General features: G+C 40.0%; 1 protein-coding gene across 1 annotated transcript; it reads left to right on the top strand.

Annotated features, from left to right (window-relative positions):
* The first annotated feature begins 1,435 nt into the window (after nt 1-1,435).
* Nucleotides 1,436-19,152, top strand: LOC6639152 (mucin-5AC). Its single transcript, XM_023180146.2, has 6 exons — nt 1,436-1,785; nt 7,442-8,143; nt 15,638-17,860; nt 17,922-18,115; nt 18,192-18,585; nt 18,649-19,152. Exons 2-6 carry the CDS (start codon nt 7,807-7,809, stop codon nt 18,957-18,959), a joined length of 3,459 nt encoding a protein of 1,152 aa, XP_023035914.1. The 5' UTR covers nt 1,436-1,785; nt 7,442-7,806; the 3' UTR covers nt 18,960-19,152.
* Nucleotides 19,153-19,319: the final 167 nt, after the last annotated feature.

Here is a 19,319-nt window from a genome sequence, read left to right as displayed (position 1 = left end):
TTTAAGTGATATTTTTAGTGTAAAACCTAAATAACCATAATTCTGCAATATGCACAAATAGAGGTTATACACATACATACGTATAATGTCGACATGGACGTGGCAGCCAGAAAATGTGAAGGGGCTTGCCGCAAAGAGTGCAAACCAGAACCTCTTTTAAGCTATGTCCAAGGGTTTCCTAAGAAAAGGTACTCAGAGAGCTGAACAAAGAATTTTAATTCTCCAAAGCAGACTGATCCAATCCCTTCTGCTTCAAGACTTTATCTTAATAACTTATAAAATACAATTGCCTTCTTGCATAAACGCTCAATTTACATATGCTTGCAGGACATAAAAAACCGGATATTGAATACCTGTTGGAAGCTTCAAGGCGCCGAAGAAACCATCAAAAGTTATTATGCCTATTAATAAATTAAGCCAAAAATGTCAAGGTACAAAAGAGTCAAATCGTTTCATTTCATTATTTCACGATAAATACCTATATTCTACGAACGAATTGTCAAGGAATGAAGCAGAATTTTTCAATAACATACATATGTATGTACGCATACAACTATAATATATACTGAGTTAAAAAGTTCTTGTCCAGATTTCCACATGACCTTTGAATATCGACAAGGAGTTGACTAAAAGACATATCTGACAAATTCAGATTTATTGCAAATTTCAAGTTCACATAGTTGACGGACTTAAATGTTTCAATTGACGCTTTGATATATTCAAATTGGCGGGTTTGGGGCTTGAAAGCTCTTCTTTTAGGTTGGGGCCTTCCAGGTGGCGTTCGATAAACTTGAGACTTCAACTTCCAAAAAGCCCGACTATGTGTTCGAAAGTTCACAGTGGAGCTTCTTGGCCGGGCTTGGCTTGGCTTTGATGGAGCTTTGCTTGGCCCGTTGCGCATTTGGGGCTCAGTCGTCTCGCGCAGTTTGTGGCCAACAGTTGGAAACGCGCGAACCCGTATCGCTTTGCCCAACAAGAAAGTGCGAGTGAGGCGAAATAGTTCATAGCAACTGAGGAGGAGCGAGCGAGAAAGAGAAAAAAACTAAACTCGTGGGTGCTTAGAGCGCGAGCGCAGCTGAAAAATTCACGAAAATTCATAGAGAAAATATTAGTGGAGCTTGAAATTGTTTTAACAAATAGAAAAAAAGATCAAGTGCAGTGCTGGGTTTTCAACAAATAAAACGCAAAAATTCACAACAAGTAACAAGTTTTTGTTCTGTTCTTTTTGTTGTTGTGTGTTTTTTTTTCTTTTTTTATTTTGTTTGGTTTTTGCGTAGAATTCTCGTACGACAGTCGAAATTCCAGCCATAATCGAAGTCGTTGCAACTTGTTTTCTGGTTTTTGTTTTGTGTGTTTGGTTTTTTTTTTGTTGCTGTTGTTGTTGTTTCAAAGCGGGTCAAATGCATAAATAAATAAGAAAATATAATATATAAAAACAAAAGTACAACGAATCGCCGTGAATGGAATGAAAGTATTGAAATATTGAAATATTGTTTGTGTTGATGGTCAGTGCAGATTTCAAAACAACAAAGTTGTGTTTTCGTGAAATCGATTTGGATGTTTCTAGCATAGTGCCATCCCTTTTTGGCCCACTGACAATCAAAGACCAAGTTAACGTTAACAAAAAAGCTCGACTCAACAAGCCCCAGCCATACCGACTGCTCTGTCTGTCATTCAATGGAAATCGAAGTCACTTAGTGCCACTGCCTTTGCCACTGCACTTGCCGGATCACTTGTGCGTGAGCAGCGATCTCTTCTAGGAAGCATCCACAAATGGCAACTAAAGTAAGTACCCCCGTCCCCCCTCTCTGTCACTAAAAGCAGATCGATTTAATGAGATTTCCGTCATCGCCGTGTATTGGGTAACCGATCGAATGACCATCTATGCAACATCATATGCAGCATTTGGTTCTCACGCCGCTTTCGGAGCCACCTTTGAACTTTAACTAGCAACCCAACAAACGGCAAGAAATACAAGAAAGAAAAAAAACAGGAGTGCAAAACCTAACAACTACAACAAGCAACAGCAAAATGAGCAAACAGAGATCCATTGAGTAGCAGTTGAATTGGAAAACAGCCTCAAAGCAAAAACCGTCTATAAAACGGGGCCCACCAACAAAAAAGGCAAAAAGTTTCCAAGAAAAACCAACTGTAAAAGCAACTGGCAATGCCAGTGCACAGTGGTGCATACTTCATGCAATTCTATGCCGAACAAAATAGGCATTTGGATTCAATCAAAATATCACTCATACAACGTGGTGTACAAATAAATAAATTATATTGTCGATGTTTAGGTAAATGGTCTCTCTTCTGAATCTATATTAGATTTGCGTATAGTAAGGAATTATAAAATACAATTTTGTCTTTTGTTTGGGTTGATTGAACCCAGTGCTCCCAGTTTTCAATTGGTTGGATTTTGTGGTCATGTCTCCTCTAACTGTGGTGCACATTGACGGGGACGGCTATGGCGATGGCGTTGACGGTATCCCCAGCTCTTGCACTTGTCGCAAAAACAGGTTTCCTCTTGTTGTTGTTGTTGTTCTTGTTGTTGTTATGGATATTATATTAGTTGTTGCTTTTTATAGCTTGGTCATTGCATTTTTCATATTTTCCTGTTGACCTCCGCTGTCTTTTAAGAGTCTGCAAACAAATTTGAATCACCTTGCTGTTGCCGTTCTAATTTGCCAAGCCGGTCAAAACGCGGCTTGGTTATTCGAGCGGTCGGGTGGTTGGTCCAATACTAGTACCAATAGCACCACAAGCAACATCAACAATCCGTTGAAATAATTGGAGCGTTGCTAATGTGTGTGTGTGCCGGCCCAAAAACTTCAGCAAAAAGAGCAAGGGTCGAGCTCATTAGCTGAAAATTTAAAGTCTATTTTGAAAATGATACAAAAAAGAACTAACAGAACTTGCATTGCATTCAACTATTTGTTTGTTGCATTGTTGTCAGATTGTTTAACATTTAAAAATAAACTAACTTATCGTAAAACGTGTGTTTATAACAACAAGAGCAACTGAAAACTGTGTGAACATATTTCTTTCTGTCTTGAAATTGAAAAGTTGTTTGGCCAGCCGCCGTATTGACCATAACCATAACACACACACACACACACACACACACACACACACACACACACTTACATAGTGGAAATCGGATGCTGCAAATAATGAACCGGTAAATGGTAAACGGATCAGTTGGCACACTGAGAGAAACATGTTGGTTGTAGCACTTCTCTGACCAAAAATATCAACCCATATGAAGTGATATCTAATTTTGTCAGTGTAAGCTTGGTAACCGGACGCTTCGACGTCGTTGTCATAGTCAATGATGCTTAATTGCATTGAAAATTGATGCTAACAGACCTCAAGTTAATGCTGACACTGATGCAGCTTAGATCGCTGGTAACGGGTTGCTACTGGCTGATAATGTGCCGTCAATGCGGCATTTAGTTGCCAGTGAGCCGCCAGTTGTAGGCCTTTGTTATGCAACAGCGACTGTTGCTGGCTGCTGACTCAGTCAACTTGCATGGGAAATGTTGTTTGTGAGTGAGTGAGAGTTCGGTTATCGGCGAGTGGGCGGTAACTGCATATATATATAGAATTGTCCCTACTCACTGTGTATTGGGTCTACTAATTAAACGAATGTCTCAACTATCCAAAAACTGTATATACTGTTGTTTCCCAGTTTATGCAATAATATTTTAAATACTTTCAACCCCATCTGCACTCTATTGATTGCTAATGCAACAGTTTGGTCTAGTATCTCGGCCTTTGGCCTATGCTGAAAACTACAAAACTCGCGCAAAACCCTCAGCGTCATTCAACAATCAGCAGCAACATCCTCAATACACCGTCTCCATCTCCATCTCCATCCCCGTCCCCTAACCGATTGACCGCAAACTGCAAATTTGCCTTAATAACAGTGTGCCGTCGGCACGTTAACTGTCATTTTCAATCAAAATGACTGCCCGCATCCCGTTGTCCCGCATCTGGTATCGGGGAGACGTAATACCAAATTAAATGCAGACCATTAATTTCTAACGCTTTTTAAACTCTAGCCTATGATACAACACATCCAGAGAGGTTTTCGTACATTCGTATTGAGCGAAAGAGCTGTGACGAAAGTTTGTCGAATCCATTAACAACCTGAACAAAAATCTTAAAGTTTTTAGCTTTTGAGCAAATATTTAAACACTTTACACAGGTGGCAGGCGGCGGCAGGCGTCAGATGGGCAGGTACATAATAAATATATAATATTCTTTGGATTTCTTGGAATCAGACGTGTAGAAATCCATTCGAAGTTTATTATATGTACATATGTACCCACCAGGTACTAGGGTTTCTGGTGGCTGAGGGGGTTCAGGGTTAATTGCTGCTTATTATTGTATCGCATGCTTGCTGTTCGCTATGCTGTGTTGTGTTTGTGTTGTGTGGTTCTGTCCGATATATACATACTTGACTATATTATCCATTATTTGTACGATAATTTAATTTTGTTGGCTGCTTCCACAGTTACTTAATATTTATTCTTCATAATTATTTTATTACCAGGTACGAATGTATGCACATATGTATGTGTGTGCAGAAAAGGAAGTTGACATCTATTTGATTGTACATCAAAATTTGTCATGCGTGGCTTGGATTTCAATTGGAGACTCACCTTCATGGCTGACAAAGTTTGTAGCATTCATCAAGTTGCTCATAACTTTGATGTCTATATTATGTATGGCTATTTGTAATCTTATGCTCCATAAGAGGAAATACAAGTTGTTGTTCTCCAGCTTAAGCTTACTTTAGCAAAATGTATTCCTTAGATTTATTTGCATCTGTTGTCGGCAAGTTTTGTATTTAATTACAAGTTCTATTCGACTCTAATTAGATAGTTTGATGTATGGCCGTAGAATTGAGTACATTTATACCTACATATATGTACATATATACATATTTATTAAGTATGTGTCTCAACATTCTATATGCCAATTAAACTAAGGAAGACGTGCCTGGGATTTAAGTTTTCATTCTCGAATTGGCGATGGCGATTGGACAAGCACTCTGTATACTCGCATATTTACACTGAAAGAAACAGCAAATGGTTTGAGAATACTCAGAGTTGGAATTTGTCGATTTTCAATGATTTAAATGTTGACACGAAAATAGCGCATCTTGTTTGCATATTTATAAACTGAACTTTGCTTTGATTTATTTCTGGAATGGAATTTTGTCAGGCTTTTTGCAAAATGCATTTAATCACCTAGCTATTCAAAGGTGATGATTACACAAGTTTGTTTTTGTCGATGCTGCTGATGCTGATCTTGGTTGATAAATATCGGATTGATATTAACATTTTATGTTTGCAGTAACTTGGACGAGCGGCCGTGCCGTGTCGTGTCTTTTGCTCATCACTCACGATTTCCCAACAGAGCAATTTGCATGTTTAATCAGCTGTGGCCAAGTTTTAGCCCATTGTTTAACACAATCACAATGGCAAAATGAAAAAGGCAAAAACAAAACAAAAAAAAAACTATATAAAAATCATACCCATTAATAAAATGTAAAAAGCAAAACGAGAAAACACAAAAGTTTGTGGGCGTTGAGAATGTGTATACATACATATATACATAGAAATGTGTGCATGTGTATTGACATCAACATCAACATAAACTTGAAATTCTTTTCATGGCTGCTCACTTTATCAATCAATCAATCAATCATCGTGCGATCGATTAGAATAGAAACCAACCAAACATTGAACTAAAGAGCTACAGAACTACTTTAAACTCATCCAATTGTCAGATACTTGAGAATTCCCCAGAGCAACCACAAAAAGATGGTAAAAAATATTCGAAAAAAGTTTCAAAGCTCCCATTGCCGCTTAAGTTAAGTTTAGAATGCTGATGTTATAACAAATGAACAACAGACCCGAAAATAAAAAAGAAACAAATGAGCATGGTCATGTAAAAAAAAGTCAATGGCTTTCTTATAATTAAACTGTTTTTTCTTCAGTTTTTTTGGGAAGTCAAATTAATGAGCAAAAAATACAAAATTTTAAAAATTAAATTAGTAGGTGGTCGTGTCGACTTTGCTATACACTGCCCCATACGACATTGCGCATCCCCTTGAACAATGCAGATGGACGGACATGACTATGTGCATGGTGTATAAGAATAGTAAAGAGTTCCATATTTAATTTTAGACACTATTTGGTAAACTGTTGTAAGAGTAGTCAAAATTCGTGGTCTGGCTTGTCTCATATAATTTTTTTTTATAGGTTATTTAGTCATACATGCAAATATCTTGTTTGTTCTTTTTTTCTAACCACGTATCCTGCTTGGAATCTTGGCTTCTACATTGTCTTCTACTTTGGTTCTGGCTATGGGCAGTGATTGTGCGGTGGTCATTAGGTTTGGGCAGCAGCGGCCCTCAACCTAATGACAAAGCGCTTTTCAATTAATCATGGGAATCATCATTAAAAACGCGCTTCTTGAGTTCCTAAAAGAACATTGAACCTATTGGGTATCTTTTGCGAAAGGTCTTCGCTTCGGCTTTTGCTTGATTAATGCGAAGAGATGCCAAAGATAGAAATGGAAACGTTGTTCTATTCATAACTAATTTGGCTGATTAGCATCATAATACCAGCTCTTTCATTTCGCATTTAGTAGGTACTAAAACTTACGCAAACTCCAACATTGAATGCCAAATCGATGCTCAGCCGCCGATGTCGATGTTGGTGTTGATGAAGGCGCACCCACTTAGGGCCCCTCTGCACGTGCCTATCAAGGCGTTTTTCATTTTCGATATTCAATTTGTAATTGTTTTTTTTTTTTTGGGCTGCATTTTATTAGCAATATATGCGGCATACCAAATCGAGTGAAATTGCCAACGTAATTTTGCGCAAGTCAACAAGCAAAAAGCCTCACGAAAAGTTTGCTTTTTCGTTTTGTTTTTGCAGTATGTCTTTGTTGTTTATATTTTGTTTAATTGATTCCTCTATAGGCAATGACACACATTGCCATAAAAAAAAGAAAAAATAAAAAACTGTCAGAGCCAAAATTCAATTCATATATTGTGTAGTTGCGCTCATGCTTTTAATGGCTAAGAAACTGTCAAGTCTGTCTGTATGTACGTACTAACGGGTGTATGCATGTGTCTTAGCGACCTCAGTTATCACTCTTACTTAACACGACTTATAATGTGATATGTGATATGCACTGCGATATGATTTTGATGGTCAATTCGGTTCATTGGCTAGACAAAGCGGCTTACCCCACTGCCACATCTCGGCAGTAAAAAACAAACGTACATAGAACTAAAAGCTTATTACCGGTGCTTTACAATTTAAGTACTTTAGCTTACATCAAACTGACAACTTTTCACTAATATACTCTTTTCTTCTCCATGTTTTTCTCTATCCCCATCTTTCTATTTGGACTTTTGCAGCAACAGTTAGACGGACAAAAACGATTTAACAAAGCAGCAGCAGCAACAACAACGGGAGCAGCAGCACAGATAAGTCGGCAAGCCAAATTTGACTTAAATTATTGCACGCAACAGCGGCAACATCGGCAACATCAGCGGCAAACCGCAACAAGACGCACATATATTGCAACGCAGCGGCAGCAGAATTTCCATTCTACAGCGAAAACAATTGTGGAAATCGTGTGGAAAACATAAAACAATAGTGAGGAGACGACCAAGATAGCAAAATCAGCTAAAGGAAAAACCAGCAACAACAAAATAGAGCAACAGCAACAACGTTTTTTTTTTTTTTTGGTTTTTTTTTTGGTATATATGCTTTGGTTACGATGTCGTTGATGGATATTCATCGAAGCAATGAATCATTTTGGCGTAGTTGTTGTTGTTATTGCTGGTTGTTGTGTTTGCTGTTATTGCTAGTTGTGGTAGAGACAGCTCCAGGGACGACAACGACGACAGTCAGTGAAACGCAAACGAATGCAACTAATGGTGCAATTAGAGAAACAGAGGTGAGTGTAGCAGCCACACAGTCACAGGCGGAGGTGCAACACAATGTAACAGCGGCAGCAATGGCGTCGGCAACGGCAACGGCAACGATGACTGCAGGCAGCGAAAGTCCGCAAGTGCCAGTAAATTCAGCGGAAATTTTAAGTTCCAGCGATGTGGGTAAGTTTTTCCTAACTCACATGTACACACACACACACACACATCTCGACAGAGAGAGAAAGAGACTTATATGCACTTCAATGACTTGGGTGAAAATTGTCTAAAAGTTTGGAAAAAATTGCTAACAATCCAAAATAAATCTATGCCAATTATTGACCAACTGCCTCTAATAAACAAAACAACAATCGCTGCAACTTGAACGAATAGTTGCCAACCGAAATTAAAGACAAAGGAGGAAAACTCGCAAAAATAAACACAATTGGTCTATGTGCATACACACATTAGTGTGGCCGACAACAAATACACTAAATAGTGCGGACTACTATTGCTTAAACAAAAAACCGTCGTCAACTTAAAAATTTAACTCATAAAATACGTTTGTTGTTTTTCTCATGGCATGAAAAGGGAGAACTCAGTAATAGGATATTGCAAAATTATTCAAGAAAGATATCTTATATATATATATGTGTGTTTGTGTAAGTGACCAGCTACCATTTTCCTCTCTCTTCGATCTTAAAGTTTTGTTTACGAAGCGCGTATTTGGTTTTCAAATCATGAGCAACACTTCCCAGTTCTGGCAAGGGCACAGCAGTGTTGTTGTGGTCCAAGTGAAGATAGCCTTCCTTTCATTTCGGCTTAGGCCATTCCATCCATTGCTCTAGTGTGCACTGCAAGCGAGCTGAGATTGATTAGACTCTTTTGTCCATGGCTGAGTCTCAGAGATTTGGATGAAGACCATCATCTCGTTGAACACAGTCACATACTTTTAATTGTTATTTCAATTAAGTATTTTCATAAGCAATTAAGCTCGACTTTTTGTGAGTTTGCCACTTTTTAGTGTGGGCGATGGAATTGTCTTTGCATATTGAAAACTTAAACTTAATGACCAACTCCAACAGGTCGATAAGTGTTTTCTTTGGGCCTGGGCTTAAAACCAAGGGTAGGTCTGAAAATTCAACAAAAACGATTGAAAAAATAAATATATTTACACACACACACACACACACACACATGTATATTTGTATATATCTATAATATATGTATAACTGTGTACTATATACATTTTGTTTAGACATAATTTGGTTTACTGAAAAGTGGAGTGCAAGGCAAAGTTTTTAGATGTTACATAAAACCTTTGAACCTTTTTTGTGTGCGCTTGCTAACCAAAAGTTAATGCATTTTGATTATTTTTAATATATGCGCATTAACATTTTTAGTGAAAATTTTTGTGTTTTTTTATTTTTTTTTGTTGTCAGCCAAACCAGCAATGAATGGGCATAATTTGGTTACGAAATGTTTAAATTTTATGCAGTTTTTTTCTCTCTTTTCTCTCAGTGTCCATCTCTTCATCTGTTGTAGGTGTCGGGGGGCAGACACTTGAAAACAACTACGCTTGTATGTTGGCCAGCCATCGCAAACACTCGAAAATCCTCAACAAAAATATCAATATTGGTGTGGCTCCTCTGGCCTCTTAGCTTTGTGTCTGCATCACTTTCCGTGTCTGTCCCCCTTCCGCTGTTTCTGATGCTGTCTCTGTCTTCACTGGTCTCATTACATTTAACTCTGTTCATGTGCGTTGATTGCGTAAGCCAACTAAATTTATCTGGCATTCGAGCGAAGAAGCGCCAACTCAAAGCCAAAGCAAGAAAATCAGAAAAGTCAACAAAAAGTCTTTAGAGACAAGAGCAACAACAGGTTGGCCAAGTGCAGCAAATCATCTGCACCGACATCAGTCTCTGCCACAAAAATAAATACATATAAATAGGTATACATACATACATAGGTAAAGTGGGCGTACTGCAAAACCAAAAAGCAAAAAGAAACTTACATATATGAAAGACATCTGTAAGAGGGTGTACCTAGCCATGCATGGGTATACGTGGGTACATAAAAACAAAGGAAACTTGTTCAAATTTTTACAAAGTTATAGAATAAGAAAGGTTCCAATTTTAAACAGACTTTAGAGACTCAAAACTTTTGCAAACTTATTGCCGGTGCTCGGGCAAAGCGAATTTTCAAACACTATAACTCATCTTGTTATTGTTGGTCTTTTTGAGGTTGTTGTTTCTGTTATTTTTGTTGCCCCTCGTAAATCTCTGAAAGTTATGTAAATCTCACATAGATCTTCATCACGGAACCAATCAAACGACAAGGCCAAGAATTATCTACATAAAAATTGTAAATTTATTTTTATGTTTCACGCTCTAATAAACTTTGTATGATTTAAGTTTCCTGAAATATACATATGTATATTGAAAATCATCAAAAAAGTTTATAACATTGCTGTTGTTTTTGTTGTTTTTCAACAATTGAATTGAATTTGGCAATACATTTTTTGCGGTTTCATTAAGGAAAAGGAAATAAAATGGGTAATTTTAGTTTGGTTGTGGCTATTAAAAAAAACTTTTTGCGAATTTCAATTTGTTTGGTTGTTTATATAAAATGTTTATAATTTCTTTTTCATTAACTTTCGTTGCAAAATGTGAATGAACCCTTGGGCAGGCAATTCATTAGTCGTCTTTGGCTAATTTTCTTTTTTCGTTATTTTGTGTGTTTGTTTTTTTTTTTTTTGTGGGCGATTAATAAAAACGAAAAGAAAAAAGATAAAAAAAAACCTCAAATGGTGTCTTTCTGCTTGACCCAAACTTGAACCAAAAGATGGCTAAGGGGCGGGAGAGGGTTATGCAATCTATTGAGCTTGTGTATGATATAGTGGGGTCTTCATTAAAAAAGTTAACTGCAATGGGACAAAAGAAAGCGCAGAGCCACTTAATAACATCAAAAACAACAACAACAAATTTTGTTAAGTTGCGGGCGGCTTAGGCTATGGCCGAAACATAAAGTGTGATTTAACCATTGCGTAAAATCAGGTTGATGAGAAAACTAGATGTTGTTGCTTCTGTTTCCATGTACCTGCACTGATGATGATGATGATAAACATGTGACACGCCCTGCAACGCCTCAATGCACAGCAGCAACAATATTTACATTTTGTGTATTGAAAAACTTTTCAGTCTCAAATCGCAAGCCAAAACAAATAAACGGAAGCTCTTTAAACAATAAACAATAGTAATACTAAAAAAAAGTAATTGTCTGTCATTTCTACTTTGACAACAAAAAACAATGTTTAAAAATAGGGTGCAAAGTCAAACTAGGCATTCTCGTCCCGTCCCTAGAATTGGAACAAATCCAATTCGCAATGGTGGAATGGATTCCATCCATTAAGATATTTATTAAAATTCGACCGCGTCCAAGTTTGTTTACTTTTGCAACATTTTTTGTAACTCTTGTTTTACCTTTATATGGTCGGAAATGCTTCCTTCTATGCATTGCACACTTCTGACCAAAATTAATATACCCTTTTTGCAAGGGTATAAAAAAGAGAAAGAAAGTTACTTAGATTTTTGTGGGACTACAGAACTACAGCATTTTTCTCAATGGAAAATAATTTATTCTACTTTTTGTTTATTGTGTTTTGCGATAAAAAACAGCGAAAATTACAAAACAGACAAAGTGCCAGACTTAATCACTTTTTGGTTTTAAGCTAGAGATGAAATATTATTTTCGTACCGAGAGAGACATGGAACAATGATTTGGAAATGATAAACTCCATGGGGGTAATGCGAATCGCATAATCACTCTGACACCTTTGCCAATATATCAATTATTAGTAGGAGTCTGCTGTTACCTTGGAATTTTAATAAGCTAGTCTAAGAGCTCTCAAAAAGGTCTGGATTAACGCCTTTTAAAAGCCTCAGAGTCGGATGAGACTTAACTTTTGCTTTCATTTCGTTGCCATTTCACTTGGTATTTGCTTGCTGCACATTAATCCAGCTCATAAATACAATTTTTAAATGCCGCCTTGGCGAAACCAACAATAACAACAACAAAAACATAAAAGAAAAGAAATGGAAAAAAGCAAAAACAGCAAAGACTTTCTCCGCTTTCGTTGCAGTTTGTGGCTTGGCCCACACGTTCATGGGTATAACAAGTTTAACACCAACACAAAATGCACAAAAAACGATGCAGATGGAGGCAGACATGCAAGGCGTTGATTGCATCGATCGCCACAGTATTTCTAATGTGAAATCAAAAACAGGCAACGAAGCAGCGAGAAAAATGCCAAACTGGCAAGCAAAACGAACAGAAGCAGCACCACCAGTACCAGCAGCAGAAGGGAAGATTGGTAGAAAAGGAAAAGCAACAACAAGCAAACAAATGAATTCGAAAAATTGGATGCAGTTTAAGGTGCGTGACATTTGGCCATAGACGGCATTACAACACGAGGCATGACAAAGCAAGGTAAAGCAGCTGTCGCGGGGAAGGCAGTTGAAGTTTGAAGTTAACCTGGACCTGGATCTGGACTTGTGGGTGCAGGCAGGCAATGCAGGAAATGCATACAAGTCGTCGTCGTCGGCGGCAGCAAACGTGAGAAAGCAAAAAAGAAATGGCAAAGGTACCACAGAAAAAAAAGGAAAAACAGCTACAAACTTGGCGCGGATGTCAATGCGGAAATGCAGTTAGTTGCTAAAGTTGTCGTGAAATGCCATGAAACGTTTTTTATGCATCCAATTCCGGCTTAATCCAAAAATAAGTATTAACCCCTGCAAAAACGATGGGGTGACGGTGAAGTAGATACATACATGAAAAGAAAAAGGTCCAGAACAAAATTTTTTAAAATGCAAAATCTGATAACCATAGTTTTTATTGCAATTACCTCTGAGCTGGAATTAAATGCATTTCTTTCCTTGGGACACAGCCACGGATGAATGAAGGACGTATATCTATTGGAGTTTGACTCGCGATGTGCAACGTTGCGTATGATTGACATTTGTGTCACAGCAATCGCAATTGTATTTATCTATTTTGTTGTTTATTGTGTTTGATTATGAGTATGTTCCGCTTATTGAATTGATATTTCATAACTTTTTAAGTAATATGACAAACGAAATAGATACTGACAACAACTGTCGGCAGCAGTTACAGTTCCATTTCCATTGCCATTGCGTGAATGTTTGTCAATTAACCCATGCAAACAACAAACACACACACAACTAAGCACCACCTGAACCACTGCCATCGACAGTCAACCCCCTTACCCTTACAACGACAACCCGTGTGTCAGTAATTTATTTTTAATTAAAAGTTCTAAACAAAACTCAAGACATGCGAATCATTCAAGCTGTATTATAACTCAGTACCCGTGTAGGTCTCAGCAAAACACTGAGAGAAAACAATTTAATCAACTGAAAATTTGTTTAGGTAACACAATTAACATAAGGGCTCATATCAATTTGTTGCTAAGTGAATGAGGCCGGATATAGGTTCTACAGTAACAGTCGACAGGATTAGAAAAGATCTGCTAAGTTTCTTCAACCATAGTACAATTGAGTATTTGGGGATACTTTGCAATAGTGATGGAAAATCATAGGATTGAGAGTGCATATCAAGTTCGGTGTTTGTTTTTTCTTTTGGTCTTTCTCGTGTTTCTAGCATAAATAATAAACATTTTTGTTTGCTTTTTTGAAAAATATCATCTGGGTTTTGTGGCTGCAGCTTAGTACCTTGCTTTAATGTGCGCGCTCTTTGTGCCTGCTTCGTTGGGTGGATAAGTGGAGGAGGGAGGTCGGAAGCGAGAGCTCATTAGCTGGCAAATAATTTCGGCCAAGTCGCTACCTAGAATGCTTGTCCATTGTCCAAATTTGGGCATATCAAATTGGCAGCAATTAAATTTCACATAAACATTTTGGATGAAAATAAAAGAGTGAATATAAGCAAATGTTGACATTAGTCACGCTGCCGCATCCGCTTGCCTACTCTCCCTCTGTCTGACTGTCTGACTGTCTGACTGTCTGACTGTCTAACACTCGTTCTATCTTGTTCTCTCCCCCGCTCAAATGTGAAGATTAATCACATGGCTGAGCTGCACAATTTTTTTTTCTCGTTTTTTTGGAAGACGTTATGTAAGCTGAATGACTTTGCTTTGCTTAGAATTTCGCATTCATGGTAAATTTTGGGCGATTGCGACAAAAGTTTCATTTAGTTTTTGGACTTTGTCGGCTAGCCACGACTTTTGGGTAGAACCGTTTCTGGTAGTTGCCTTCAATGTAGCTTTGTTTCGTTTTGGTCGGCTTCGCGCAGGCGCAGCCGCTGTCAAACGAAGACAAAAAGAAAAAATCGTGTCTATGACCAAAATCAAATTAAAATTCCACAACGCATGCCAAGCGACGACGACGATGGCCAACAGCAGCGTGGCTAATGCCAAGAAGTCGCGCAGGCCAACTTAAAGTAGACACCAGAGGGAAGTGCTAAGTTCGGCACTACCGTAGTTTGAATGCTCTCCCAAAGACTCGAGCTAGTGGTTAAGCAGTTCCGGAAAATCGCATATTTGCGCAGGGTTCTCAAGAGAACCAAAATATTTTAGGGTTACTAAGTTAATATAGTACCCATCACGACCAATATGCTTAGTAAACGTTAATAGTTATGGGGCATATACCTTTTGCTAGGTCAGGGTATATTCTGTCAAACAGGCGCAGCCAATGAACAACTGCGCCACCGACTGCGGCTGCTTGTCGTTTTCATTGAAGGCAAAGCGACGTGACGAGACACCCAAATGGCGGTGGCGGTGGCGGAGCTCTGCATAATATGAAAAACAATATAAACAACACAAGTATAGAAACAAAGACAAATTTAGCTGCTTAGTGGAGGAGACAGCTACACCCGCAATGGCCAAAAAAAAAAAAAAAAATTAACGAAAAAAAAAAAGCGGCAGCATCTGACACTGGGGCGGCGACTCGCCGCAAGTCTTTGTCGCTGGCGAACGCTTTTGGTGTTCTAGTCACAGCGTTGTCGCTGAGCGTCGTTGAGATGCCAAGCCTAACCTTGGCCCAACCTGCAAGCCAATGAACTAAATGCTTGTGAAAAGCAGCAACGATGGCGAATCGTTTGTTTTGGCAACGTGAAAATTAAACAATTGTGCAAGCAAGCTCAGCCGTCTTGTAATTGTCGGAATGATTCATGAAGCTGAGAGTTTATAAAACCAGAGAGATTTGCGATAGAACCGAACTACGGACAAACACAAACGCTTGTTTGTCGAAATCGCCAGCAACCAAGTGATTAGTTGGCTTAGTCAAGGGGTTAAAAGCACTGCGAAACGGCCAGTGCGAGGGCAGCATCAAAAACTACCCAAAGTTATAATGTTTCGTTGCCCATTGTAGCATTTAATCCATTCAACTTTTACGGCGGCAATCGACAGTATTTTTAGGTTAAGAAACACAGTTGGGCTTCTCTGATTAATAGCCTAAACAGAAGATTCGATAATGATGATGACGACAATGACGACGACGAAGTCCGCCCAGAGGCAAAATACTTGACATACCAAACTAGATTCAGCTTTTGTTTATTTTGCGATTTTTAGCTTGTTTGTGACTTGATTTTCCAATACGTGCACGACTATCCAGTAAAATGTTTATAATTTGATTTCTGTTTTCACAGATGTTGTTGGCGACAAACCCATCACATATCGGCCTTCTGGTGCTAGCCGGCCGTCGTTAGCACCTTCGAACTCTGCGCAGGATCGGGAACGCAAACTAATGAATGTTCTAGCCGCTCGCCGTTCGGCACTTCACCGGGGCGGCTTTCGCACACGCATTGGCACCACTGGTCGAAGTGCTATATCCCCAGCGGCTGTGGCAGCCATTGAAACCACCTCGAAGTCCCCTAGCGATCCGCGTTCGGTGTGCATTCGCAATTGCACAAAGAATTTCACAAGGCGGACAACAGCAAGTTGTATGCGGCAATGCGCCAACTTCACACGCATGGCAATGGCGGGAACAGCAAATAGTACGGTGGCGCAGAGAGATAGAAGTTCAGCAAAGGTGACCAGTGATCGGGACACCAATGAAATACTTTTCAGTGACGAGTCCTCCCATGGACTTTTTGTAGTGGCCAAGGAGCAGAATGATACAGTGAATCACATAGCAGCTGCCACCAAGTCGCCGACGAATGGAAAACAGCGAGGACGCAGCAAGCCGGCAATATCCACAGCTAATTCGGCGGAGGAAGAAGACGAAGATGAGGACGAACTGCAACCGTATGTTTATTTTGGAGCTTTGTTGCCACCAATTAAACCCGCATCTCTCAGCATTACGGCTGCAGTCGGTGATGATGAGCATCCTCGAGTGCTGGAAGTTTCGGTGGCTAGCACGAGTGCCAGCACTACCACAAGTTCCACAACCACCACCACGACCACCACTCCAGTTCCGAAAGAGGAAGCAACAGTGAGGGTCTCCACACGACGTCCATTGACTGCTGTGGAACGGAGCAGGAGTCGTTATAAATATCACATGCGAGAGCGCGGAGTGTCACCACCAGTTCCACCGGCCATACCAGCCGCGATTCCAAGTAGCCGGACGCGTTATGTAGGATCTGGACGACCTACTGTAGGATTAAATGATGAAGATACCCTTTTAAAGCCTATACCAACTGGTCGCAGAGTGATGAGGCCCCCTGCCTCTTCGACACCACTGATTATCACTGTGCTTAGTGCAGAGGATGAAACCACAATAAAACGTATTGAAGATGTGCCCACTACAAATAGTCCAACCACTACGAGTGCAATGACTTCAACCAGCAGTACATCAACAACAACAACAACAACAACAACAACTACAACGACAACAACAACAACAACAACACCGTCACCGGCACCACCTTCATTCCCATCACCGCCTGTTACCACTTCAATGCCAACTACCACTAAAAAGCCGCCCACAACTACAACTCAAAGCCTTCCATCCACCCGCACCACCACCACTACTAAAGCTCCTAGCTCCACCACTACTGTTAAGCGTAAAACGATAATAGAAGAGGACACCGAACGTCTGCGAGCCTTAGGGCCGCTACTTACCCAGGAGGTCAGTGAGGATCAGGGGAATCTTATTATATTTTGCAACAACACCGACGACTGTGGAATCACACCGCTAAGCACGACCACCGATTCAAATTCAAAGATTCTACGCACTACAGTACTCACATCTGTACGTTCAACTGTGAATCCACGAATCTCCACATCGACCCAAGTTCCAGCTGTTTTCATTGGCGTCCTCGAGTCTTCATCCTCATCGCAATCTACTCCGATGGATATTAGCTCCACATCGATTGCCGATGAGCGTGATGTGGGTCTCGAAATGCGTCGCATGAATCTTGTTACCCTTGTGCTAGTGGCTGTGGGTATTATTCCGCTTGCCGCGATCATCCTCTATCTGGTGCGCAACTATGTAGTGCGTCGAAGGGCCAAACAAGGCGAAGTATTCGACGTCTGCATCACCGATCAGCAGCCTATCAGCCCAGTGAAGAAAGTGGACTCCAAGTATCAGCTGGACGATGAAGAAGATGAGGTTGACCATCATCATCACCGTGATGCTAACCACAATCGGTATGGAGATGGTGACAAAAGCTCACTGGCAAGTGAATTTCAGGAATTCGATCGCAGCAACATTCGCCTAAAAAGTCTTTTGGGTGAGGGAAATTTCGGACAAGTATGGAAGGCCGAAGCTGATGACCTAAGTGGACATTTTGGTGCAACCCGCATTGTAGCTGTGAAAACAATTCGTGCCTGCAGCGCCCAGGTTAGCCTTAAGGAAGAGGCGAGCATTATGCGCAAACTGGGCTCTCATCAAAACGTTGTCACCCTGTTGGGAGCTTGTGTAGAAAGTGGTAAGTTAGCAAAATCACAAGATATGCCAGTTTTTATTTATTTTTCTTACTTCTCATCCAGAGCCCCATATGCTAATCATGGAATATGCAATGCGCGGACGGCTTTTATCCCTGCTGAGAGCAGCTCGTAGCGCCACTAACATTTTACCGGCTTCCGTGCCAGGAGGACGTAGTTTGGCCCCTTTGTCACCACGTACTTTGGCGGGATTCGCCTTGGACATAGCCTGTGGCATGGAGTATATTGCCGGCAGAAGAGTAAGATGCTCTGCACTCCACCCTAACCTAAGATACATTTAATCAATTTTGAAACTTGATTTGCCTGTTCTTACAGATTGTCCACCGTGATTTAGCTGCACGGAACGTTTTACTTGACCATAATGGCATGTGCAAAATCTGTGACTTTGGAATGTCAATTGATCTAGATGCTGAGCGTTTGCGCAAGGAACAGGAGAAGAATGTCGCAAATGATCTGATGCGGCATAAATTCAAATTCGATTTTGGAAGCCGCTATATTCTCCAGCATTGGCAACACACCTTTGGCCAGGGTCAGGAGAATTCGCATCACACTCCATCTGAGAAGAAGTCGCATGGCCACGACACAATAGGCAAGAGACATGCTTTGCCCATTCGGTGGATGGCTCCCGAGAGTCTGCAGTATCACATGTTTACAACCGAAACAGATATTTGGGCCTTTGGCATTGTGCTCTGGGAGATTGCAACTTTGGGTAAGTGCGGCCCGGAAGGTAGCATCCTGGTTAAGAAAATAACTTATTTTAAATGCATTTCAGGCTCGACTCCCTACAGCCAATTGACTGGCCGCGAAGTTATTCGCCGCGTACCACAAGGCCTCCGTCCCGAACTACCCAAGGAGAGCCGGCATGAGTTTTATAATCTTATGTCGCGTTGCTGGCATAAAGAGCCGCACTTGCGTCCCTCCTTTGGACAGTCACGTCTAGAAATCACTCGATCGCTGCACAAATGGGTGGACGATGATTCCGCAGCCTCCGATTATATGGATGTGAGCGGCTTTAGTGAGGATCTCGAACATGGTGTGGTCTACTTCAATCACCGCATCTCCGAGTTTGAGTGCGAAATATGACGCTGACTGAATCAAATTACCCACCATCCACTAGCCAACCATTCATAGTTGAACATAATTACCAAAACCACCATCACCACCACCAAGACTATCTTTATGAGCAAGTCATCTCCCTGTTTCCGTCTAGTAGCTCTGTAAATCTCGTTATATTATTTTCTAAATTTTTAGCGAGCAGTATTATTGTATTTTTATTTCGTGTTTTCATTTTAATTGCCTGCATTCCTGATATTTTTTTTAATGTATTGCGATATTGTTTTGTAAATATTTATTTGTTTTTTCTAATTTCTATTTTAGAATTTATTTATCTTATATTGGAGCTATATGTATATGCATACCTAGTAAATACTTATTCGTCACTTA

The sequence above is a fragment of the Drosophila willistoni genome, assembly GCF_018902025.1.
Source record: "Drosophila willistoni isolate 14030-0811.24 chromosome XR unlocalized genomic scaffold, UCI_dwil_1.1 Seg144, whole genome shotgun sequence".
Lineage (NCBI taxonomy): Eukaryota > Metazoa > Arthropoda > Insecta > Diptera > Drosophilidae > Drosophila > Drosophila willistoni.
Note: the sequence above shows the minus strand (reverse complement) of the source record. Positions and strands in the feature narration are given on the sequence as shown.

Coding starts and splice junctions, on each gene's coding strand:
- LOC6639152 (XM_023180146.2), top strand. CDS start 7,807: ATGTCGTTGATGGATATTCATCGAAGCAATGAATCATTTTGGCGTAGT. Junction 8,144..15,637: donor TTTAAGTTCCAGCGATGTGG/GTAAGTTTTTCC, acceptor CTGTTTTCACAG/ATGTTGTTGGCGACAAACCC. Junction 17,861..17,921: donor GGGAGCTTGTGTAGAAAGTG/GTAAGTTAGCAA, acceptor CTTCTCATCCAG/AGCCCCATATGCTAATCATG.